The sequence below is a fragment of the Zootermopsis nevadensis genome, unplaced genomic scaffold (genome assembly GCF_977971745.1).
Source record: "Zootermopsis nevadensis isolate Lab colony 2312 unplaced genomic scaffold, Znev_1.0 Znev_ptg000007l, whole genome shotgun sequence".
Taxonomy (NCBI): domain Eukaryota; kingdom Metazoa; phylum Arthropoda; class Insecta; order Blattodea; family Termopsidae; genus Zootermopsis; species Zootermopsis nevadensis.
Genome location: NW_028259139.1, coordinates 11,901,118 through 11,925,667, shown reverse-complemented (window position 1 = coordinate 11,925,667; position 24,550 = coordinate 11,901,118). Strand labels below are relative to the sequence as shown.

Genomic DNA, 24,550 nt, shown 5'->3' with positions numbered 1-24,550 from the left:
TACCGAGTGCAACAACAGTTGTTACTCTTCGTGTGAATCCAGGTCTTAAGAGTGTCTCATTTTTTGAACATGTTAAGTGCTCGATCTTGGAGATGTTACCCGCTTGCTTGGCCGCCCCTGGATCCAGTCACCGCTGCATCCCGCGCCACGCCCCGGTTCGTCTGCTCAGCTTCTCTGACAGCAATATCCCAATTTTGCTTGAATATTTGCACGGGATATTTTGCTGGGATTCCAGGTATCGATTAAATGTCCAAGTCATTTTTCCTTACTCCCTCTTTTTTTTTCAGGTGAGTTCCGTCGGAATAAAGTGATGGGGCATTAATGACGCTGCACGCAGCATCGACGGCTTGTTTCACGCACAGAGCGGTTAAGACGCTGCGGCCATGGTCATTAAACAACGTTGACACGTATATTAAAATATAACCTGGTTGCGTAATTTCTTTCTGCGCATATTTCTTTCTCATCTGGATGACAGCAGCCTCTCGCTGGCCGACCCCGGTAACCGCGTGGTCTGAGGATGTCGGGCAATTTAGCGCGGTTGTTACAGTTTAAATGTAACATTTATGCGTTAAAACTGTTAAAAACGAATTTTTCTCAAAATTTGTCTGTGTGGTGTATCCGAAATTTAGATTTTTACATAATCATGAAGGGAAAGCTCGTAACTCTTTACATTCCCGTTTTAACCCTATGTAAAACCTGATTTAGCAATGTGTATTTATTGCTCGAGTATGGTTATCCTTGTAAACAACGGGTTTTATTCCCAAATAGCATTAACCAATTGATCTTTGTAATGTTGAAGTGTTGTTTGCAGACTCAAAGTTTAAATATTATTTTTAAATGCTGGACCGCTGGTTGGAATCAGTATATATCTGGTAAGTCCCGCGATCGACCGATTCGATCAAAGCTTTCCGTAATTTTCGTCGTTCCAGAGCAAATTCTGTGTTGGTATCCAAATTCCGCGTTACTCTACGTGCATTTTCATGGGATTTTGGGCATTTTGGGAAAATATTTATGTATGCGTGTGTTGTTATAACCGTGTCAAGGGATTCAGGGCCTTATGGGATTATATTCGTGTCAGTGTGTAATCACTACTTTAGATTTCCCCGTCGTTATTGACGGGTAATTTACTGGTGGGTTCAGCATTAAAGATTTGGGCTGCGTTCGCGAACGGAAAGTTTCGGTGAAAAGCTTTGTGGCTGTGTATTTTCTTTCTTTCTTGTGAGGTATTTAAAATATAACCAGTGTTTGTGTACACGTAAATGCGTATGAAACTCGACAGTAGCGCCAGCAGTCTGGTTTGCGTAGATCCCGACATTAACGTTTAACAATCGCGTTAACTGTAAATACCTGGACGAAGTAGGCTGCAGGCAAGATTACACTGGTGCACTGCACACGAAACGAAAGCGAAATTATGCACTGCGTTCACTGATAAAGTTAAACGCAGCCGTCACTGGTTCCCGGGAAAACCGCTGTTATTTTGGTTATTTGATTTTATTATTTTTGTGAAGTGATATTCGACTGGTATCGGGAAAACCTAATGCTTAGTGGCGAGTCATTCAATTCCAGCCGGGAACCGAGAAGTGGCAATTTGCGTTCAACTTTATCACTGGAGCCACTGTAGCGCAGAATCAGATCTGCTCTAATCGTGTGTGTGTGTGTGCCTCTGAGACTTATAAGCTACGAAGCCTGTGTTATCAACAAGTGCAATAAAGAATCGCTTCAGTGATAATGCCATGTTTTAGAAGCTTCTCCCGACGTTTCGGAATAACCTCCACGGCGCACAGTTTCAGTTACTATACTGTGTGTTTTGTTGGTCTGCCTTTTGTAATTATTTGAACTGCAGATGTCTTCTGCGCCGTTGGAAGTTGAATCAGAGTAAAATCCATAGTTAATACATACTCGCCAACCGTGGGTTCAAGTACTTTCGATTTTCCGTTTATATCCATTTTTGTCTCTGTGCACCAAATACCACGTTATTAGCCCTTTAAATCTGTTTACCTATCCATTTTAATCTTCCTAAGTCCATAAACCCATTATTTGGCACAGTAATGTTAAACAATATATATTCAGCCAGGCTACTGTAAATGAGAAATAAATAGAAGGACAAGGAATGTCACGCACTTGGAACACATTTCGTGTTTTGGTGTTATCGTGGATTTAAAATTCGTGAGTCTATGAGTAATACTATTTGACTGTAATACGAAGTTGCAGTAGTGTAGGTGGAGGGTACACTTTACTGAGTTGTCACATTCTGTCCATGGCCTTTGTCACCGTTGGAGTGGGGGGGGGGGGGGGAGAAATTGCAAACTTTTCCTTCGCTTGCTTTAGCCCTTAAATCTTGCCGCATTAACGGTATGTGTGCTCAGAATGTTAAGATACCTTCCGCTTTACTGTAGAATTTGTTCTGTATTACGCGATTATGCGTGCTGTAAGTTAATATAAATGCCTAATAAGCTAGAAAGGTAAGTGCATTAATCTTGGGTTTGCAGTTGCAGCAAATGTTTTTCAGACATACCGTGAATTAAAAGTAAACCTGTGTTTATCGGGAAAGTATTACAGTTAAAAACAAGAAAGATTTCTTTTAATAAACATCCCTAGTCTTTGTGAGATGTGAGGCTCTCAAAGCGGTGAGTAGGCCTATGTTGTTGCGCCGAATGGTCTACTAGAAGTTTACCGACGTTTCAGAGTTTCTTGTTGCCTGCGTCATCAGGGCGATTAGTGATCGCCGATGAAATACCAGACCACGCCGAACAACAGCCCGGAAGGCAACTACCTTCTTTGTCGTTAAAGCTTCGTTTCTGAGGACAGGGTGCATACGTACACTCCATGAAGGTGAGATTTATATTAACCCTTTAAAGCTTGGTGGTAACTGTATATCGCCTGTGTTAACAATCAGTTACTCAACATTTTATATTTATGTGTTTCGTATTATTCTCACTATAAAGAGCGAATATTTCCTTAAACAGCTTTAGCCAGTCGATTTGTGTAATGGTGATGTGTTGTATTTTCTTAGAGGTACGGACTCACTTTTTAAATATTATTTCGACGTGCTTCTGGAGGTCACCTGTCAGCATCCACGTCCGGAAGCTGCAAGTGCTACAATCCAAGTGTCTTCGCATTGCGACTAACGCGCCTTGGTACGTTAGTAACAGGCAAATTCACGAGGATTTGAGGATTCCAGTCTTCGCCGACCACATCAGAGCTCTGACCGAGAGCTTCGATTCAAAGTTAGTTGGTGTGGGGAACCCCTTAATCCGGCAACTCGGGAGGCACTTGTGCCGAACGAGGGCTGTCAGAGGTCACCCGAGTGGGACTGATGTTCAACAGACCAGCCGAGGCTGTCCTTGAAAAACAAACAAGTCTGCACAACCATTCGGCTACCCTGACTGAGGTTTTCCGTGTTTTTCCTCAGTTGTAAGGCAAATGTCAAGGCATGATTCAAAAGGGGCACGGTCCGTCCTCCCCAATCATGGAGACCCTCAGCTGAAGTGATTCCCCCCATGTCGCAGAGGCATCCAGCCAAAGCGACCCTGCCCGTCCTGGGTTCAAATCCCAGGGAACCATCCAACCAAAATCCTCTGCACGAAGGACAAGTTGTCTGGCGGGATAACCTCTCATCAGCAGCAGCAGACCCTAATAGTCAGGGCTTCTGCCTCGACAAAACCCTCGTTTTAGTTATAAGGCCCTGTTTACCATTTCCAGCAAGGGACGATGTCTTGCGTTTGCGCAGGACTCCGCCCATTTTGGTTCGTTGGTTCGGCTTCAAAACGTAAAGGAACCACACCTCGCAGTCCACTGATGTGCTTGGCTTGGTTCTCGGAGGGTCTTTGTGCATGGTGTTCGCAGGCGAATAGTTTTGTACAGAATACCATAGTATTAATCACGTTATAAAACAGTTGAACCTCACCTTTGTTAGTGCAAATGCTATCAGATTAATTGAAGCGATATTGTTAACTAACTGTGCTTGCGGGCATCATTTTACACAATATAAGCGATCCAACTATGTAATCCGTGTGCGGAATTGGATTTGTAATTCCGTTATTAATTGTACGATTTCACTCATGATTTCCCATACTAAACAAGGATGAGTGAGAAATTATAATGCCAAAACTGCTGGTTAGGTTTTGAGATCGTAATGAGTTCAGCTAGCTTCCCGTCATCTGAAACTTGTTCGTTAGTAAATTATTATTTATTTTTATACAGGCTACTTGCATTCAGTTAACTCTCTTTGAATGTTGTGTTTGAACTGTTTGTTATTTACATTCGAGGCGAATGGCTTGGAAGTCCTACGTATAAAACAAGTGAAGGTAAGTGTAATGCTAACCTGTTGTCCAAATGCGTCCTTCGGTATTTTCCATACTCAGTTGGCCTTCATGTGTACTTATTAGAGATACACAGATTTATTTGTCCTTTTGCTTATAATATCGAAACACTTTTCAAGAAAACGTTCTAGATTTTATATTTAATGCCGTGTTGACTTACAGGTTTGTTGCACTCTGAGTTGAATCGCAGAAATTTACGAAGTTTTATAGGGTTTTAATGTATAATATGCGTTAATTGGTTACATAGTTACGTACAAAAGAAAAAATAGATTTCCTCAACAGGCCGGGGCGTAAAACTAACCAACCTCCATTTAGTGTCAGTCCGTACCGCAAAGAAAACACTACATATTACAGTTACAAATATTAACTGGTTAGTGATATTTAAGGAAATAATCGCTGTTTATTCTGAGAATCATGCAGAATCTATGAATGCATCCTATGGGCAAACCAGCCACTAAATATTAAAGAAGGTGGTACATATAAGTACCATTGTGTGTTAAAGGAATCTTATTGGCTGCTACTCACTTTCTGACGTAAGAATAATTCGATGACTTAATGCAGATTATCGTTATGTAGCGAGTCGTGGTATATGATGAAAGATAATTCTCGGGGGAAGTTGAAGGGAATGCTTATGAACTGGTTTAAAGTTTGCCGGTTTCATATGTAAGTCTTGGAGAGAATCACGGTAAATGTTGAACATGGCTGCCTTCTGGGATGTTGCACGGTTTGGTAGATATTCACCGATGTTTCAGAGGAACTTACTGCCGCTGCTTGTCAGGGTTACCCCACTGAAACGTCGGCAAGACTGATGCAACATCCCAGAAGACAGCCATCTTTATTCTAACCTCCTTGGTCAGTTCTAATATCCATTTAGGCAGATACGTGCTGGACTGTATCAGCAGGCATTTGTCAATCATAATGCAACTGTAAATTGCATGTGTGTTTACTATATATAATCGCATTTTCACCCGATCACTTGCCTGAGGTTCTGCTCCTGCTACTAGTAGAGCTCTCATTCGGCAGATGGCAGGCAGAGTAGAGCTAAACGTGTTTTATGTTCTGTTGTAGAGATGGCAGGAGCGAGCCGTGATTTGCTTGCAGACACCATTACAACTTTATTAGGAAGTTTCAGTTACCTGCAGTGTAGTTCTAAAACGTACATAACAGCATTGAAAAGAGAAATACAGAAAAAATTGTTACGTCTGTGAACCAAAGACGTTGATAGCAGTCTGATGATGGTAAATGCAATAGTGAAAAATGTACTAACGGACACTGCCTAGGAGCCAAATGTTATGTTTCACTCGTTAAATGTAGCGTCTGTCACTACTCCTTCCATTTTCTGTTTCTCATTCCTTACGATTCAAAGGTTTAAAATTGTACTCCGTTTAATCACCAACGGCCAGTGGATGGACGATCTCACGGTCCTGCCCCGTATTGTCTGAAAGGAAAACGTGCGCTCCCAAGGATAGATCTCCCGGCCCGCATTGGATAGCAGGCCGAGTGGCTCTCAGAGCGACGAGGCAGTAATATTTTCAATTATGTGGTTAGTTCAATTATAGACCACGTCTGTTTTGTTACAAGAACATCGGTAGGGTATATTCTGGTTCATGAATATGGCGCGGAATGGACAGAACTCGTATCTGGTGCCCTGTCAGACAGTTTTATTCGATTTAGAACGTCTTAAGAATGTCCGATACATCAGTCTTCATCTCACGGAACGCGACCGGTATCGGCGAACAAAAAGGCTTCGTTCTGCTATCGCACATGGACATAATGAAACCCTTGCAATTGAGCACTGGTGACGTAGGCGTATGGGCGGGATGTAAACATCCACGCATTCTTGGTAGAAGTGACTTTACATCTGGCTGCTTTACTATCGAGGAAGTAGCCAATTTTGCTCCACGGAAGAAGGTAATAACGAACTAACACGAGGGACATGGGATTATAGCTCGGATAACTGGGATAAATCACGAGAAACTGTAGAATGTGGTGTAATAAGTCACTGGATCTGGAACGACTGGACCGATTAATTAAAGATTATTACCCACTGTATTCGGCAGGTCCATGGTTGGAACTTAGGGTAGGGTTATCACCACCTTTGATAACGATTTCCTCCGTTTTTCCCCAACACATTCTTGCACTATACGTTATCACCTGCGTTAACAATCTATAATTATGTATTTTGCATGGATCTTATATTTTTTTCTCGCAATGAACAGCTATTATTTCCTTAAAAACTGTTAACAAGTTTATCTTTGTAATGGTGAAGTGTTTTCTTTGCGGTACAGTCTGGATTCTTAAATATTGTTTAAAGACAGTCTTTGGCTTCAAACAATTAGACCTAATGCTTGTGAAAGACGCATTATTCTCCATGTTTAAACCCGGCAGTTCATATCCCTATGACGTTAGTAAATAAACTAAAGAACTCATATTTATAATTCCGTAGTTTGAATCAGGATGGTCGTTAACAGAATTCCATCTTGGGGGCTTCGGGAACATGCCCTACACGTTTGTTCTGTCTGTGTTGTTTCAACGTACACACACACACACACAGAATATCGATCCGTTCGTCTTTGTCGTCTGTGAATGATTAACACGCAAACATGAATTCCTCTCCCCCTCACTCCGATTCCGACCCCCCCCCCCCCCCATCACACACACAATGCTGCTGTGTGCTACGTACATGGAAACGCTATCCAATCTCTATGCAGTATGTGGAAAACCATTCACTGCAGCCCTACATTACCTTATTGACATTGTATATCTGTGACCAGTCTTCCATATTACGTCATTAATACTTTGGCTTTTCTGTATGTTGTCCTTCAGTATCTTCTGGTGCGTTGCATTGTGGGATAGAATGTAGCGATTACATTTATAACCGAACATTAGCGATACACTCATATCTCCAGGAACTTTGTTTAAAATTGAAGCATCTCTTTGCAAAAGTTTGGTTACAGCTGCAACCCGCTTTACGTGTAACTTCAGTTTGTTAAGCGCGTTTCTAATCCTCGTGGTCATGACTCCGCTGTGCAGTTGACGGCCATTTAACCGTATATTGAGCTACTTCTGTCCAGTTTCTTTCTTCGTAACCCTTATAACAAATTTAGGTTTTAATATTATCCTTCTACTTGCTGAGGTCTATCAAGTGATCTCTTGCCTCTATAATTTTAGACCAAAATATGCCATCCTGTTTCACAACATTTTCATTATTGATGGGTGAAGAGTAGAAATCATCTCGTTGGTGGAATTAATTTTTTCCTTGATTTTATTGACATTTGATGATCATGATGGCTCAGCTGGACACCGTGTTCGTAAGAGCTCGTCACTGGATTGTTCTGAGCCACTTGATCTCGTCCACTTTGCACACTCCTTTTCTGTAAGATCCATTTTAATATTATCTTATATACTTTTACATTCAACTTTTCTCATCTTTTCATATTTTTCGACTAAAAATATGTAAGAATTTATCTCTCCCATACGTGCTGCATGCCCTAACCTCATCCTCCATTTGATTATCCTAATTATAGCCTGTTTTGTGACCAGTTTAATTTATTAAGCTATTTATTAGGCTCAAGTATTCCATCGCATTGCTTTATTCTCAGACTACCATAGTCTGTGTTCTCCCTGAGGGCTAACTTCTTCTTATAGACGTACTAGACGACTTGGTACTGACGGAGTTAGATAAAGATCCAAAGTGGGAAAGCTGCCCCTACAGCGGATAACACTGCGTCCATTGCCAGATGACAATCGGATTTATATAGTAGTCTACGTACACACGCCCTGTTACGGACAACGCGTGCGTCACACGTGCTAAATAAAAGTCATCAATCCCAAATTTGTTTCACCCCATAGCCCAGTGACGTGTTTCTAGTTCAAAACGCACGCGGTCCTCTCTCGTCAGCAGACGGGGCACGAAGCACCCATGAATGTCGTATATCTCATATACTCTGTTCATATTAAACCATTGAATCCTAGTGGTAACTATCTGTACCGCGTTATTAATATTCTCGCCCACGTGTTGTATTTATGTTTCGTAAGATTGTCGGAATAAACAGTGATTGTTCCCTTGTGCAGGACAAATTAATTAATCGTGTTCATAGAGACGCGTTGTGTTTCCTTTGGTTTAGGAAGTGCGATGTTAAATATTATTCGCCGTTTAGAACACGTGGTTGAGAACAGTACTGAATGTGAACCGGTGGGGGGGGGGGGGTTCCTGTGCCCTCGTGGTGAAGCAAAGTGTGTGTCAATGTTACACATGTAAAGTGCGTGAGTGAACAAGTAGTTAGAGCCACTACAGGTTAAAACGTTCTTTCCGTAAGAGTAATTTGTCTCTCGGTGTTTTAGTCACTGTTTGTTGCCAGCAGCTGCGACATAATCATTAAGTGAAGCAATAACAACATTCATTATTGTGCTGCGAACGCTGGCCTTGTAATCCTGGGGTCTCGGGTTCGATTCCCGGCGGTGCCCGAATTTATAACTTGTGTTGGGCAAGGCCGTGGTCTAGGCAACACGGAGTTTTCCTCCGGGGGCTTCCCCGGTTTCTCCGTGGCATCCCAACAATTACTCCATTCACACACAGAAGAAGGCAATGGCAAACCACTTCTGGATCATCTGCCAAGAACGTATATGAACAGGTCTCAGTCCGAGAAAAGGATGGAAGGATCCTGTTCATATGGACCTGTCGTCACACAGAACACTAAAAAAAATCGCTTAACTAATTGAGAAATTTCCTGTACGTGATTTGAGCGTTTACGGCTGTAAAGATGTTGTTGATTTTCTGATTGTAACGTGGGCTTGTAGGTACCTTGAAATATTTTAGCCCTTGAGATGGGGGTAGTACATTTCTCCTAAACATTGATATCTGTCTGCAAGTCTATACGGTGTTACGGCTGAAAAGACCAACTTCGACAAGACATTTCTGCATTTATGCAATTAAACTGTTTACAGAACCCCATCAGCCAGCTGAAAGCAGTTAGGACCACTCACCCAAAATGTATTTAATCCTTTATGCGTTAACAATCGCATTCTGTATTTGTGGGTTTCGTACGATTTTCATTGTAAACAATGATAATTTCCTTAAACAGCGTTAACTAATTGATATTTGTAACGTTTAAGTGTGTTTTCTTTGCGGTACGGACTGAATTATTTAATATTCCGCGATCTTCGGGCTTGAGAGGGTTACAATTCGTTTTATCGTCGAATTGGGTCATATTGACTCGTTCTGTCTTCGTAGTCTAAAAGTCTCTTATGCGGTCTTCTAGGGTCTCTTCGTCTTCAGGGTGTATTTTTTTTTTAATAATTTGGGAAGTCTGTCTCTCTGCATTCTATTAACATATTGTAGCCAATTGCTTTTGTATTTCAAGATTTTGTCTAAAATGGGTTTTGTTTTCGACACTTTAAGTATGTCTCCGTTTCTTCTATAGTATTTCCAAGTGTACTTTACAGTGCGTCTCATAAATTTCATCTCATTTGAGATGATGAATCATGTGACAAACAAAAACTTTCAGAAGGCTGATTGTTGGCTGCCAGTTACATGTACCTAGTAGCCCCTTTGTGATCCCGACTGAAATGTTGCCAAAAGCAGAGATCGTGGCGAAGCGTGAGGACACGTCAGCTGTGTTGTTTTAATAAAGTATTGATTGGACTGAAAGACGATGGTGGGAACAAGGGACTAATAGGTAATGGATTCAATTGCCCTAACATACAAAGCAGAGACATAAAAAATGCAGCTGTAAAATAACAGTAATTTATTCAATCTTCACGTACAGTTGTTTTCTGTTTTATTATAGTTCAATTGAACACGACGCGTGTAATATTTGTGTTGGAAACTTGCCTTCTCAGCTTTGATACAGATAATACAAGTAGTGTTTCTCCACTGAACCATCAGTCTGTAGTTTTCTGCCGAAACGTCGTCACTTGTCTGTGTGTTAACAGTGCGGCAGATACTGTGTTACAGGACCTTCTTGTGGTTAGTAATTTTACTGCATTTATGGTGAAGAGTTGGATCCAATCTTGACCCAATTCATTCCACTCCGTACTTCAGCGTATGTTTCTAAAATACATTTTATTTTTATCCAACCCCCACAGAGGTAAATTTCGATCACTGTGTGTCGACCAACGCAGGGTTCCATGCAGCCTTTTATGTAACGGATGTGGAGGCACTTCACCGAAGAATAAAGCAGCCGGAGCTTGGAACTGACTACTCACCTCCATCAGAATACTTGGAGGTCTTCAAGGTGTGACGTTCACAGAATTTTTTTCCTTTTGTCTATCCACGTCTACCAACTGGTTTATTTCTCTCTGGCTTTCCAACGCAAGTAAATGACACAAATTACGAACCCCCCCCCCCCCCCTCGTTAAGGCATGTGCTTTATTAATTGTTTTTACCCTCCCTCTAAGATCGAACTACTGTACCTCCCCCCGTACTTCAAGTCACGCGCCCACAACCCGAGTTCTTTTCGCAGTCTGAGTCGTAAATTCGTCACAAACGTATAAAATATGTCGATGTTCGTATTTTGGGTTGTGACGTGTGTACTAGAATCGTTGATGGGAGAATAAAATCTTAATTGGATTCGTCTGGCTTTGGATAGTTGCAGTGGCCGGATTCTGTGAACACGGTAATGAAACTTCGAGATAAAGAAATGACGAGGAATATTTTGACCAAGTACGAAGCAATCGGTTGATATGACTTTCACTGTTGCCAGCAGGATATTTTGTTTAGAGTAACGCGCCGTGTTGTGAATATGATCGGAATTTCGGAGGTCTGAACTTTTTTAATTTAACATGTGGTCAGTTCAGGATTGATGGAATGTCAGGGACCGTGAGCCATATGCTAAATGCTTTTTAGTGTCCACTGAAATATGAAGAGAACAATGTTGGCAATTCGTGTCGCTTTGGGCATGAACAGACACCCTGCAACACGTGCAAGTCCGCGACGGGTACAGTCAGTGTAGTGTCGAAACTGGACCTTCAACATTCGATTCCTGATACAAGTAGGAATTTTGATATTTTTTTCATTCACGTCATCTAGAACTTTTCTGCAAATTACCCTGTTATCCGGGTTAATATGGGCGGAGCATGATACAGGTTGTTTTCAGTTTTACTCTAAGGTCGCAATTAATGTCTTCATGGCATCACGTGGAGACTACAGAACCCTTACTGCGTGTATTAATCTCTCAAAGCGCAGTGGTAACTATATGTACCACCTCCTTTAACAATCACTTAGCAACAAGATATATGGAAGGCTCTCGTATGACTCAGAGTAAATTTCTTTATACAGAATTAACTAATTGTTCGTTGTCATGGAGACGAGTTGACTGATCGTCTGTATGATGGAGGCGGTATGTACCTCTGAAACGTCGGTCAGTTTCTACAATAATACACAGCGCAGTCATCTTCGGTATAATAACAGATTCTAATCTAAATAATAACAAGCATTCGTTCAATATTTATTTAAGTAAACATATTATTTGTAATATCGAAAAACATTTTGAAGCTTTCAAATTATTGAATGTTTTACCTAAATCGTGTGATGCTGTTGATTTATATTTGAGTTATAAATTTCTCTTGAGAAGGTCATAGCACGTCAGTCTGTCAAATTAAACGTCTTTTATGGAACCTGAAGTGTCATTACTGTTGTCTTGTTAATATGAACGGCCAGATGAATCCAATCCACACCGCTCACCCTGTTTCTTCAAAATTCATTTAATATTATCCTTGCACGAACGTCTGGGTCTTCCGGGTTAGCTCTTTCCAATTTTCAGACCAAAACGACACAGTCTTATAGTTCGTTTTATATTTTTTCGGCGTTTGAAATAATTTCTTTGTTCTCTCTGAAATTCATATTCGTACCATCTGAATATCTTGTCCCTGCTGGGGAATATTTTCTAGTGTTGGTACTGTTGACATCACTTGTCTGAACGCGACTACACCACACGTCGTGATGAGGTAATTATAGGGTCTGTCAGCGGCATGGAGTCTAGATGGCACTGTCAGTGGCACTATGCCCGTGTTCACAGTCAACTAAACCCGCGCTAGAAATTTTACACCGAACTTCGTGTGTACCCATTAACCACTATGTTTCATGTCGAGGCGATACCATGTTCCATTCCTACTCGGAGACCAAACATTATGAGGGGGTTTCATGGTTTTATTCAGTTCCATTGCATGTTACTACCTCTTGTTTTGATGTTGGATGCTGTGTATTGTGGTAGATCACCCTAGTACCATCTCTTATATGTAGCATAAGATATTTACGTGCTAGTATTTCAAATTGAAGTGACGGTGTAGATTTTATATTGCTGGAACAGTTTTATTATTGTTTTATGATAGGAAAACTTGTTTGATTTGCTGAAACCATACAAATTTCGTTTTATATGGTTGTCATTTTGATAAGTTTTTTTTTTTTTAATTTTGATTTGCAGTACAAGTCGTTACGTTTCGCAATTTTGCCCGACACTGTGTTGGAACAAGTGATTGGGTTTTTTAAATTTTAATTGATACGGTTTTGATAATGATGTCGGTACTTATGCCACAATGACTGTTTTTTCTGTTCTTTCTGAACACGTTTGTATCTTGTTTTAAATTATCCGTTTGTTGTTGTTACATGAACGTAACACAGTTAATAACATGTCGTTAAATGAAACATTAAATAAAAAACAGATCCGCCAGGAATACAGCACTTAGTGTAATTGTCATTCTTCGTTTCTTGCTAAATCCTTGGAGAAGAAACCTTCTTCAGAAGCTAATAGTCCCTGAGATGTTGAAGAAATGTACAGGCTTTTATGGAATCTAAATTATTAGTAACGTGTTTGCAGCCCTGGACCTTATCCTGAGCTACATTAATCTAGTCCACATCCCCTCAGTCTGTTTAAATTACATTTTAATATTATCCTATTGGCAACCATTGCTCCCAATAGTTGCCTTCACATAAATTTATGTGTGCTGTATGTTTCTGTTTTACCCGAGTCATGTCTGAAGAGTCCCTATTTTAATTTTTTTTTTTTTGTAAAATTTTGCAAGCATTGAGACATCCTGGCAGTTTTGGAGTCTAAAACATCTGAAAGAAATCGGAAGAAGCTATTCTGAAGTCAGGATTTGTCTCTGGAGAGTTGACGGGAACCAGAGGTGAACAGTATCATAGTGAGATTTCAGGTTCTCATGGCGGCAAGTATGAAGATGGCTGTCTTCTGGAGGTTTCTTCGCCTTGTATTCTCGTAGAAATTTATCGCCGCTTTACATGTGCAGATTGTTTCCATCATCAAGGTGGTCATTCGTTCTCATAACGAATCATAATGCAAGAACATGGGTTGTGTAAATGCGTTTTATTAAAACGTATTTTAAAGAGGTTCTAAGTTAGTACCTTCGTGCATTGGTGTCCCTGACACAAAGTACTTTAGAGCAGATGATAAACAGTGAATAATCAGTAATGTAATTTATTTAATTTATTTTAGATGTAGATTATATACTGTGTATTACTCGAATTATACACCAACAACTTTGGGGGTACAAAGTTGATGAGAAATTATATCTGGGGGTATGCGAACAAGAAAGGTTGAATACCACTGCTTTAGAGGGACAGCATATGGTCAGACCTTCACCTAAATATATTGACCAAACCTTTTAAAAGCGCGTGTTTTTCCTTGTGGGTCAGCGTTAGTAGGGAAAGGACATTGGTAGGTAGAATATTATAGGTAGACTGAATTTCTCACGGTATATAAAATACAGGATCACGGTTAACTGGTAACGATAAGGGATGGGAGTTTGGATGTCTTTGTGTCATATGAGTTATGTAGTTTTAACCCTTTAAAGCCCAATGGTAACTATGTACACCACCTTAACATTCAGCAACTCTGCAATTTACCCACAGAATCTATAGGGCGACAGGGCGTTACAACTCAGAACACAATCCACATTTTTAATACAGTGAAAACCTCAGATATCATGGAATAGAATACGTTATGACGAATGAATTATTTACTTACTCTTTGATATTTGACAGTTTTTTTCCTGTCAGGTTAGATTAGATGATTATAGAAGATGAATTTCAAGTGATGTGGAGGGAAACGAGAGGAACGTCAAGATACTGTACCAACAGTAGGTTCCATGAATCATTTAAGCTAAAGCTATTCTTGTATGATTTGAGGTTTTCACAGCGATGAATATGAAGATTTCTGTCTTCTGGGCTTGTTGAACCGTGAAGATGGAGGCAGTATGACCTCTGAAACGTTGATAAACATCTACCATACTACACGGCACAACAACCCAGAAGACAGAAATCTTCAAATCTGTTCTTCTCACCACGTTCGAATCGAGTACTTTTAGATATAAATCAGTAGCGTCGTGTCATGCGAGATTGTTAAATCATGTGGTACATATGGTTACCACTAGGCATTGAACAAATAATATTTGAGGACATAGCTATAGCCAAGTGTCAGCAGAAATGGGTCATGCAGTTTGTGCAGGCAGGCTTTTAGAATAATCACAGTGTGATGGAATCTTGTTCCAACAAAGAGACCTCCCATCTTTCATATGCTTGTATGGTAAATCACATTAGGACCACAGCAGCCTTCGTTCATATCTCTCCAGCCTTCTGACACACTGTGAAATAAAAGAAGGGAAGAAGCCCCCAGACATTTTCCTGAATCTCAACAGACATAGGGGCGGATTCCTCCAGCGAGGGTTCAGTTGTCTGCCTGAAGGACGTCCCTCCTTTCCAGACCCAACCGTGACCCCATACATTCTTATCTCTACACACTGAAAACGTAAAAATCTAAACCTTGACACAAAGGCAAACACTGCACTCCCTTTTCTGGATAAACATTGGAGCGGTGACGTCTGGAACTTGTAAGGAGACTGACTGGTGGACCTCGTCACGCACACCAACGAAGGCCGTTTATTTCTGCCCTTATCAACGTTAGTTGTGGGGCAGCCCCATCGAGTCATGCGAGGTAATGCAGTGATATGCTATGTTCTCGTTCTCCGTCATCGGCTCTCCCGTTAATTCTATATTACAGTGCCCTTATTTACCGGTTTATATTCAAGTGTTCTAGAAAGTTCATGTCAAGGAATCCGAACATTCTGAAGCCCGCTACTGATCTTTATCATAATCCACTCAAATCCACTTCTATTCTTCACATCCTATTTCTCTCAGATACATTTTAATATTATTATTCTGTCTGCGTTTAGGTTCATAAAATGGTTCAATGCATTGTAGTTTTCCAACAAAAATGTTGTATATACTTTTTGTTTACTTAATTCCTCCTCCCTAATTTAATCACCAACATTAGTAACAAGTATCGAAGATCGTTTGTCATCACACACACATAGAAAACAATTTGACAAACGTGTCCAGATTTGAGGTTTTTACGGCTGTAACGATGAACAATGACGATATTCTGGGTTCTGGCGCCGTGTGAACTGGTCGGTAGATGGCCATCGTATCGGAGAGGCAAGAACCCAAAAGATCAGCTGACAAAACTATTATTAATCTGTAGGCTATATCCTAATTTTCATAGTTACGGAAAATGGATTTAGTAGGTTTAACGTTTTCCTAACTGAATAATAAACATTTCCAGAACTTATTCCGATATGCAGAATTTCGTCTCGTGGATAGAACGTGGTAAGTGTAGAAACCGCGTAAACTAGCAAAGGGGGTTCCAGGTGCTACAGCGAGGTGCATTGTGGCAGTATCCATTGCTTGGGATCTGTTCAGAAATGCCCGAGAATTGAACAATTGGGAACAGCTCTTCGTGTTACCTTGAATTCGGTCATTGGTTTCAGTGTAAGAAAAGAATGCTGGTCAGATTGAAGGCCGCGGTGGCGTACTACCTGCATGTCTCAGGAGTGGTGTCCTTTTACTTCGCGAGCTCACATAGAACTCGGACTTCTGCCGAATGGTTTTTAGCGTTGATTAAGGTGAACTGAAAGATGCTACGGGAAAGGACTTCGTGGATTTTCCACAGACTCTAGAACAATCACGGAAAATATCTTTCGGAATGACTGAAGATTCGAACCTAGAACATCCTTAGTCTAAGTGAGATGTGTTGTCGGTTGATGTACGCACTGTGGACAAATGGCTTGCGTTTACTGCACGGGTCTTGAACTGTTTCAACTCCTAAAGCCACGTTTATCCTTGCGTATCGACTCGCGGGCCTCAGGGTTATGAGGAAAATTTATCGAAACTTCACCACGTAATTTTATTAAAAATTCTTCTAACTTACTGTTATAGACAGGATCACACGTTGCTTAATAATTTTCTTAACAGAATTAGTTATTAACGAGATACCTAATACTGCAATGCGCAAGGGACACGGGTCTAGGTTTGTTGGTTGTATAAATCTCGTTGCAGAAGTGCGATGATTTCAAGGTGGTGTGTGACAGTGCGAAGGGTGGCCTTAACCGCCAGACCACGCGATTGCCATGGTAAAACAGACAGACAATACAACTCCTCGTTCAAGGTTCCCCACATGGGATTTAAGAGTTGTCAAGTCAAGGTGAATGGTAGGTGTGGTGAACAAAAACAGGCAATGGTTGCTGGGTCCAGATCGTAACTGTACCTGGCGCACAGTGTCATATCAGAGGAGCGCATGGTTGAATTTCGCTCTACATTTTAAATCAGCAGGAGAACTGAGAGTTTAGGCTCTCACGGTGACGATTATTGAAGATGACTTGTCTTCTGGTATGTTGCACCGTGTAGTCTGGTAGAAATTGACCGATGTTTCAGAGGTGCTTACTGCCCTAGTCTGGTAATATAGGCAGTAAGCACCTCTGAAACGTCGGTAAATTTCTACCAGACTACACGGCGCAATATCCCAGATGTCGGTAATCTTCAGCAGGGGAGCCGAACTGAAATGGGGTCCTTAAGGACTTGTGCAGGTTACAGGAGAACAGGCTGTATCAGAAACTGAGTAGTCAGACAAGAATTAGACGTATCTAACATCCCGGACAAAACCGTTGACTATCAGACGAATTGGTTTCACCACAGGCAAGCAGAAGGGACCTTATTAGGTTCTGCGGGACAGCATAACGTACAGAATTTGAAGTCATTGAACATAGTGTGAAGATGTGAAAGGTTACAGTTTGCTTATGTCAGGATTCAGTGGTGAATATTTTTGAACTTTTGGTTTCCATAAAAGGGGGGGAGGGGACTTTTTTTGCTGTACAGAGAGGCTCTCGAACATGTTAGTTTGATTGGGGCTGGTGATGGTGGTTTGAAGCTTTGTTTACTGTCCGTACCACAGGGCAATTTGTCTGCTTATCATTCTGCAGTATGACACCATTTCAAACATTGGTATTCCATCACTAGTTTTATCACAAAACTAATTCTTTGATGCACTAAAGCAACCAGGTCTGGCTTTGGGTCATTTTCCATGTGATGTGGTGAACAGTGGCTATACGGGCTGACGTACCTCTGAAGCCGACAGCTGCAATCAAAGTTGAGACTGGTTTTTTTGCATATTAAATTCTATATTTCATTAACGTTTGTATGTATGTACTACTAGGCCTATATAAATTACATTCTAATGATTAAATTATCATAATTCAGCCTAGTAGATAGTTTGTCATGTTGGTATTCCCGTAAAGCCGTCAAATATAGCATCACCAAACAATTCATTGTGGTGTTTGATTGTTTCAAAAGCACTGTTTTTGTTGCAGTTTGTGATTCATGTGTGTAAACATTAAATAATTTGAAATGCAGTGTAATCGCTATTTAATCTGGTAGATACCTTAACGGCAGGGCGTACAAACAACCAAATACAGAGTTAGCCAATAACAGAGCAGCGGTACATATTTTAGTCGTGTCACATAACAGATGGGCCTGTTTGTTTTGTCGTGTCTGTCCCCTTGTGAGCATAACTTCTGAACCGCAGTGGACAATCACTTTGCACGAAAACCAACATTGATGTTGAGTATGAAACTATTTTCATCTCCCGAAGAATGCAGTTTCGCCTTTATACTTAGGCAAACGGATTACAATGCTTCTTATTATCTTCTCTGCTATCTACAAGAAGGGCTTAAACTATTCGGAATGTGTATTGACTTAACCTTTTAATTGCAATGTTAACTATACACTATTCCACTTGCGTTAATAATTAATAACTTTGAATTTTGTTCATATACTGTATGTATGGTTATCGTATGACTCTCAGAGAACACAAGGATTATTTTCTTAAACAACCATTGATCTTTGTAATTGTAAAGTGTTATGTTTTCTTTGCGGTACGGGCTGAATTTTTAAATATTATTTAAATGAGCTTTGGTTTCAAAGAGTTGCACTTTTTTTGCCAACCACGAGACATTGGACTATATCGGCGAGAGTTTACATGATTTGCATGGTATGAAACAATGATAACGTGGTTTTGTGATTCGGTTTTTTTCTATTTGATCCAGAGGGTGGGGAGGGAGAGAGAGAGAGAGAGAGAGAGAGAGAGAGAGAGACTTTTGTCAAGAAAATAGAGTGGGAGGAAGAGATAGCGTATGTTTCGTATCACATCATATGATTTTTCCCTCTCGCTGACGCGTGTATTAGTATACAAGAAACAGCTGTTGGTTTGTTGGAAATCTTTTTTTTTTTTTTTTTTTTTTTTAGCCGTGTGGTATACGTACGTTTTACGTGTTGGCCACGACTGAGCCATAGTCTCATGCGACCAGACCGGACGTTTCCAATGTTCCTCATCTCCGCTTGTTACCGTTTTATTCCTTATCATAAGCCTAGATGTTCTAGCAAGGAATTAAAGTTCTCTGCTGTTTGGCTCCTGGAAATGTAATATTTTTGTCTTTTAAGAATGAGTGTGCAAAAATGGAACAATAAACACATATTGGATTGTCTAGAAATCTGCGAAGCCTACGGAAATCTATGGAATAACTTATTATGATTACTCAAGAAAAAAGTAAATAAATGAAGGATTGTGAGCAGTTCAAAATTTGGATTTGAGGTTCCCACGGCAGTGAATTCGAAGATGGCTGGCTTCTGGGTTGTAGCCCCGCTGAGTCAGGTAGGTTTACCAACATCCTTGCTGCCTCCATGTAGGCAAAAAGGACGTTTGAAACGTTAGTAAACGTCCAGAAGACTGCCATCTTCGTTCAAAATTTAACGAAGCAGCTTAAAGTTTTGGGGTTTCAGGATTTAATTCTAGAAATCCCATGTGTAAAAATGAAAACTATAAAAACAGGGTGTCGTCAGGAAGTAGCAGTGTCATGTTGCTGGAACAGAGGATTTATACAAACAGTTTTGGTGTCAGTAAGCTGATTAGTCTTTATTGGATATTGTTAAAGGCTACACGGTCGGTCACCTCCGCAGTTTCTAACGGATTGCATTTCATACAAAATGAATTATTAATAATATGGGGAAATTAAGTATTTCCTTTTGAGCTGTTTATTTACAATTTTCATTTCAATTCTTTTAATTTAATATGTCATAGAATTAATCGTTTATATTCACCATGACAAATAAAATGTCCGCATCAAATAGCGAGCGTGCATAATTATTTTTGTAGGATAAAGGATATTAATTTGGTAACCCTGTCATGGCAGTTATGGAAGCACCATGTAATGCCGTCTGATAATCCATGCTCTTAAAGATTCTCATTGCTTTTCCTAAACGTTAAAGTAATTTCTGTGACAGGAAAGTAATAATAAATCTCACATCTGTTGGAACTAAGATTTTTGAAATTCTTGTTACAGATAAAAAAAAATGCTTACCAGAAAAAAATTATTTTAAGCCTTTAAACCCATTGTTTGCTTGTATGTAATATCTGCTTAACGTCAGTGATGTTTATTTTGTATTTATGTGTTTCATACGATTCTCAGAATAAACAGGGATTATTTTCTTTAACAGTATTAAACAATTGATGTTTACAGTTGTGAATAGTTGTGTTTTCTTTGAGGTACGGATTGAAACCTAAAATACAATTTAGATGAGTCACGCTTTCAAAGGGTTAAGTTCACCACACCGGGAAAAGCGTTAACTTTATGCACTGCCCTCTAGTAAACGTTTCTCTTTTGCTTTCCACTTGTAAACAATTTGCTGACTTCTGCTTTTGTAGCTACGAACATTAGTTTCCAGAAGACTTTCTCATTGTAAATTATGTTTAATTAAGCGATTCGGCCATTCGCTGTGTAATTTATGTCGTGTGTATAGGTGATTATTCTGATATACGTAGAAGTATTATGTGGGAGAAATTAATTTTCCGAATGTCGTTTGTATTTAGTAGTTTAAAAACGGCTTTACATATCGATGTTCAAATGTTTCAGTGACTGAATAAGTGTGATTTAAATTTTTTTATGGGAAAACCCTTTGTTGTGCTTCATCACAATCTCATTTGCATATAACCCCACCCCTCTAAACAACCATTCCGTCTATGTTCATTTGTACCCCGTATCACAAACTCCCCTAGTGACATGAAGCTTCACCCTCTGAGAATGAATGCACAGAACAGCACGGCGAATGGATCAATACTTACTATTGGCTCTAATCATTACGCGGGGTCTTTCAGCCAATCAGAGGTAGACTTTCGGGGAGTGTGTCAGTCCGACACCGGCGCGCGACTCAAACATGTTCATCTGTTATGTTATGAGCGTTTCTATTGGCCCGTCAGCTCCCGGTGGGGTTCCCAAGGTCCAATACCAACTTTCGTTGCTGAGCGCTGCCACTGTCTGGCAGTGTGCGGTTAGGGACGGGCGGGAGTGTCGAGCGGGACAGACAAGCAGGCAGGCTGATGGCCGGTTTGTGAGTGTGTCGAGTCATGCCAGCAGGCTCTTGTACTGTGTACTGGTTACCAAAGTTATCGCCGTCTGCACAACCTCAGACACCGTCTGGTGCTCAGTCTTCGGCTCGCTGGGGGTGGCCGCCAGCAACTTGTTATTACTGCTTCTGCCCGCATGTCGTTGGTTTCTGGACAGTCTATCCGCCCGCAACTCTCTTACACCTACACATCTTCACTGCTAACATGGAGACCAGGTAAATATTATATTCTGTTTGAAGTGGCGAACTGTTCTGTGATGTTTTGTGTACTTTTTTGGTGTTTTTAATCGTCACCAGAGCAATACATAGCTCGCCGTTAGCTGTGGTTCTTTGTCTGCCTTATGTTACCGCCGGCTGGCCCCAAAACTTGCTTCTGACGCATTAAAAAAAAATAAGGGGACTGGGTCTGGTAAAGAAGAGAAGCCTTCTGAAGGGTATTCGTAAAGACCTCGTATCGCATTTGGGGTGGAGTCTCCCTAGCATGGTTCTGATCAAGTTCGTCGTTGTGGTGAGGGGGGAAAGATGAGGTTTAGTGGAAAAGGAGAGCTAGAAGGGGATCCGGAGGATGAGAGAAAGAGACAGCAAGAAGGCTTTTGAGGCCTTTGTTCATCCCAGTGTTGCCAAAGCTTCTGGGACAGTGTTGCCCAACGAGATGCCCCCTGACGAAACAGCTGTGGAGGCCAGCCAGATGTATAACTACTGTCACAACTAAATACATTCGACATTTGCTTTACGTTTCCTTGAAACTGTGTGACGTATGTATCTTTTACTTCCTTGTGAAGTAGGAATTTTAAAGCCTTATATAGACTTCAGATATTTTTTTTATGAATTATCCGTTAAGTTTTATTTTGTACGACCTACAATTCTGATTTATATGGAAGCTGATCCCCCATACAAGTAACCATATAGGATGTCTGACACATTAAATAGCCCTTTGAAACACGAAGCTCGTCTAGATAATATTTAAGAATTGTAAGTACTGCAGTTCGCCATTGCGAAGGTCAGCTGGTAATACTTTAGGAAATAACAGCTGATTATTCTGAGAATTATACAAAACCGAGAAATGCAAAATGGAGTGTGTTTGATTGTCAGAGCAACTGGTCTCCACTCGGCTTTAAAAAGCTAAGTAGAAGTCTCCACGCAAGACAAAGGAAGATTGAAATTATTGAATATTCGCTCTTCTTGGTTGAAACATTAGTTGCAACGGCAACATAACGCGTCTATATGTCGGAAGACAAATTGGATTACCGTGTCAACTCTACAGTAAACCTACAGTGGAATACATTGCTGAACATAATTTATTCACTGCTTGTAGTTTCCCAGCCGGTAGAGATGCATTTGATGGCTGGGTATGGATTTCGTTTTGATGTTTTCAGTTCGCCTTTCTGTCTAGATCAGCTATGAAGCTTACCGAGCTTCGTACTTATAGGATACTGAGGCTCTCCACTGTTTTAAGGCCTTTACGTAAAGCCAATTAGGGCAGAGATTAAGAGTAAGGATGTTTGCCTACACGTCTCATACGCCTATGTGAATTTGGAAGATGCTAAATTATCCCAGGTCTAATAAAAATGTTACAGTTAGAACAATTAATAATTATTGATTGTTTAAAGTTGTTTAGCAGGCCGGTTGAAAAAATAGTTTTAAATACGCTTTGTAAAATAGCATTGTTCTTTCTTCTTTTAGGTTTGTTAAAATAACAGGTATCTTTTAGTTGCCGGACGTGACACAGAGTTTGGTTCAAGCCGTGTTGTAAAAAGTATTGTTCTATGACCAAGCATTTATAATTACTGTCTAACATCTCATGTTTATGATTAAATCAGTTTTTCACGCAATGTTTCGGTCTATTTGGCGATTAACATGTTGAAATCCTCATCATTCAGTAGTCATAAAACGAATGGCTGAAACTTGTGTTAAATTTAGCTAATCAGAAACGTGTTTTTGTCGGCAAACATAATTACTAAACAGTGTATTGTGTAAGATTTCTGTCCAGCTTCGCCAGCTGGAGATCTTGCCTTGGTAACTTGGTAGAGAAAGTAAACAGCTCGTAATGCGATGAACCTGACTGATTGTTTCTTTGTCTCGGCCCCGCTCAAGGACGTACCTGCTGATTCCTAGCTTCATTCACAGATGAGAACGCTTCATTCCACATCCCGCGTCACACAGCTGAGGAAATATGCCGATACAGAACATACTTGTGATCTTCTGGTCAGATTTCAGGTTCTCACGGCCAGGAAGTAAGGAGATGAATGTTGTCTGGAGTATTGCGACGTGCAGACTGGTAGAAATCGCCCTGTTGATGGAGGCAGTAAACATGTTTGAAACGTCGGTTAGTTTCTGTCACAGGCGTGACGTCCCACAAAACAGTGATTGTCACGTGATGAAAAATGTTCGGGGTGGGGATGAGAAATAAGGTCGGGGTAGCTGGAAAAAAGATTACTTTGGGGCTTTGAGCGTAGATGTAAGGATATTGATGTTGGAAGAATGGAATACAGCTAAAATATTACACTCACGAGATTGCAGGGAGATCTACCGTTTCGTAACTGTGAGTACATTTCATTAGTATTCACCAGGAAGATGTCAAACTTGGGTTTGCAAGACCCGGTGTCATACTAATGAAATGTTGTGTAAACAAATAATAGGGTACTTTATTTTGCATGTAAATTAAAGGGTATGCCATGTGCTTCTGATTTGATGGCAGTCACTTGTGATATACAAAGAAAATAAAATACATTTCTAAGCTTAGGGAAGTACACGAATTTTGATAACGGGATTCATCGCTCTGTTTTTTGGTTTTGTAGCTACAAATGTGTTCTGATCTTTTAAAGCCCAGTGGTAACTTTGCTTTAACAATCGACGAGTCTGCATTCTGCACACGGTGTGTTTACATGTTTCGTGTGATTCTCAGAATAAAATGTGATTATTTTCCGAAATAGCATTAACCAGTTGAATATTCATTGTCTTGGAGACGTGTTTTCTTGAAGTTTTAAATTCTATTTCGATGAAACACGTGCTTCAGATGCGTGACGTGTTAAATACGAAAAGCAAGGCAATTTTAAAGTGGAATGCTTCATAAATTAACAAATCACGGGTCAGTGTTCGAAACCGCGCAGGGTAGTTGTGGGGGGCTATTGTACTTCTTGAAGGCCCTGGGGTTAAAGACGACTGGAGCATGAAACAACTCGTCTCCGTCTATCGACGCCATACACCGTTACGGTATGGTACAGAAATGGCTTTTGGAATTTAATACCGCCCCAGATAAGTCAAATCACCATTTGACTTGTTCCTGCCCTCCCGACCTCTACAAAGCATTTTCCTATGTTCCTCCGGCATATTTTAAGTAAAGCGAATTTTTCTCATGTGATGACGCATTGTTAATCTTGGCATTAGATGAAAATGAGAGGCTAGGTTCATGCTTCGGCCGCTTTATGCCCGTTGAAACAGGTCCTTTCAGATAGGAGGGTGTGTGGGCGGTCATCGAAGCAGG

The 24,550-nt window shown here is 40.5% G+C and overlaps 1 protein-coding gene across 4 annotated transcripts in view; it reads left to right on the top strand.

Moving 5' to 3' along the window:
- Positions 1–24,550, top strand: part of gus (splA/ryanodine receptor domain and SOCS box containing gustavus) — a 174,728-nt gene that overhangs the window by 111,809 nt on the left and 38,369 nt on the right. Inside the window, exon 1 of one of the 4 annotated variants that reach the window (XM_022068176.2) lies at positions 20,980–21,282. The exons of the other annotated variants lie outside the window; for them this stretch is intronic. Within the exon in view, the coding sequence (XP_021923868.1) occupies positions 21,068–21,282 (215 nt within the window). The 5' untranslated portion in view covers positions 20,980–21,067. Of the gene's footprint in view, positions 1–20,979; positions 21,283–24,550 lie in introns of those variants that run through there. 4 annotated transcript variants of the gene reach the window in all.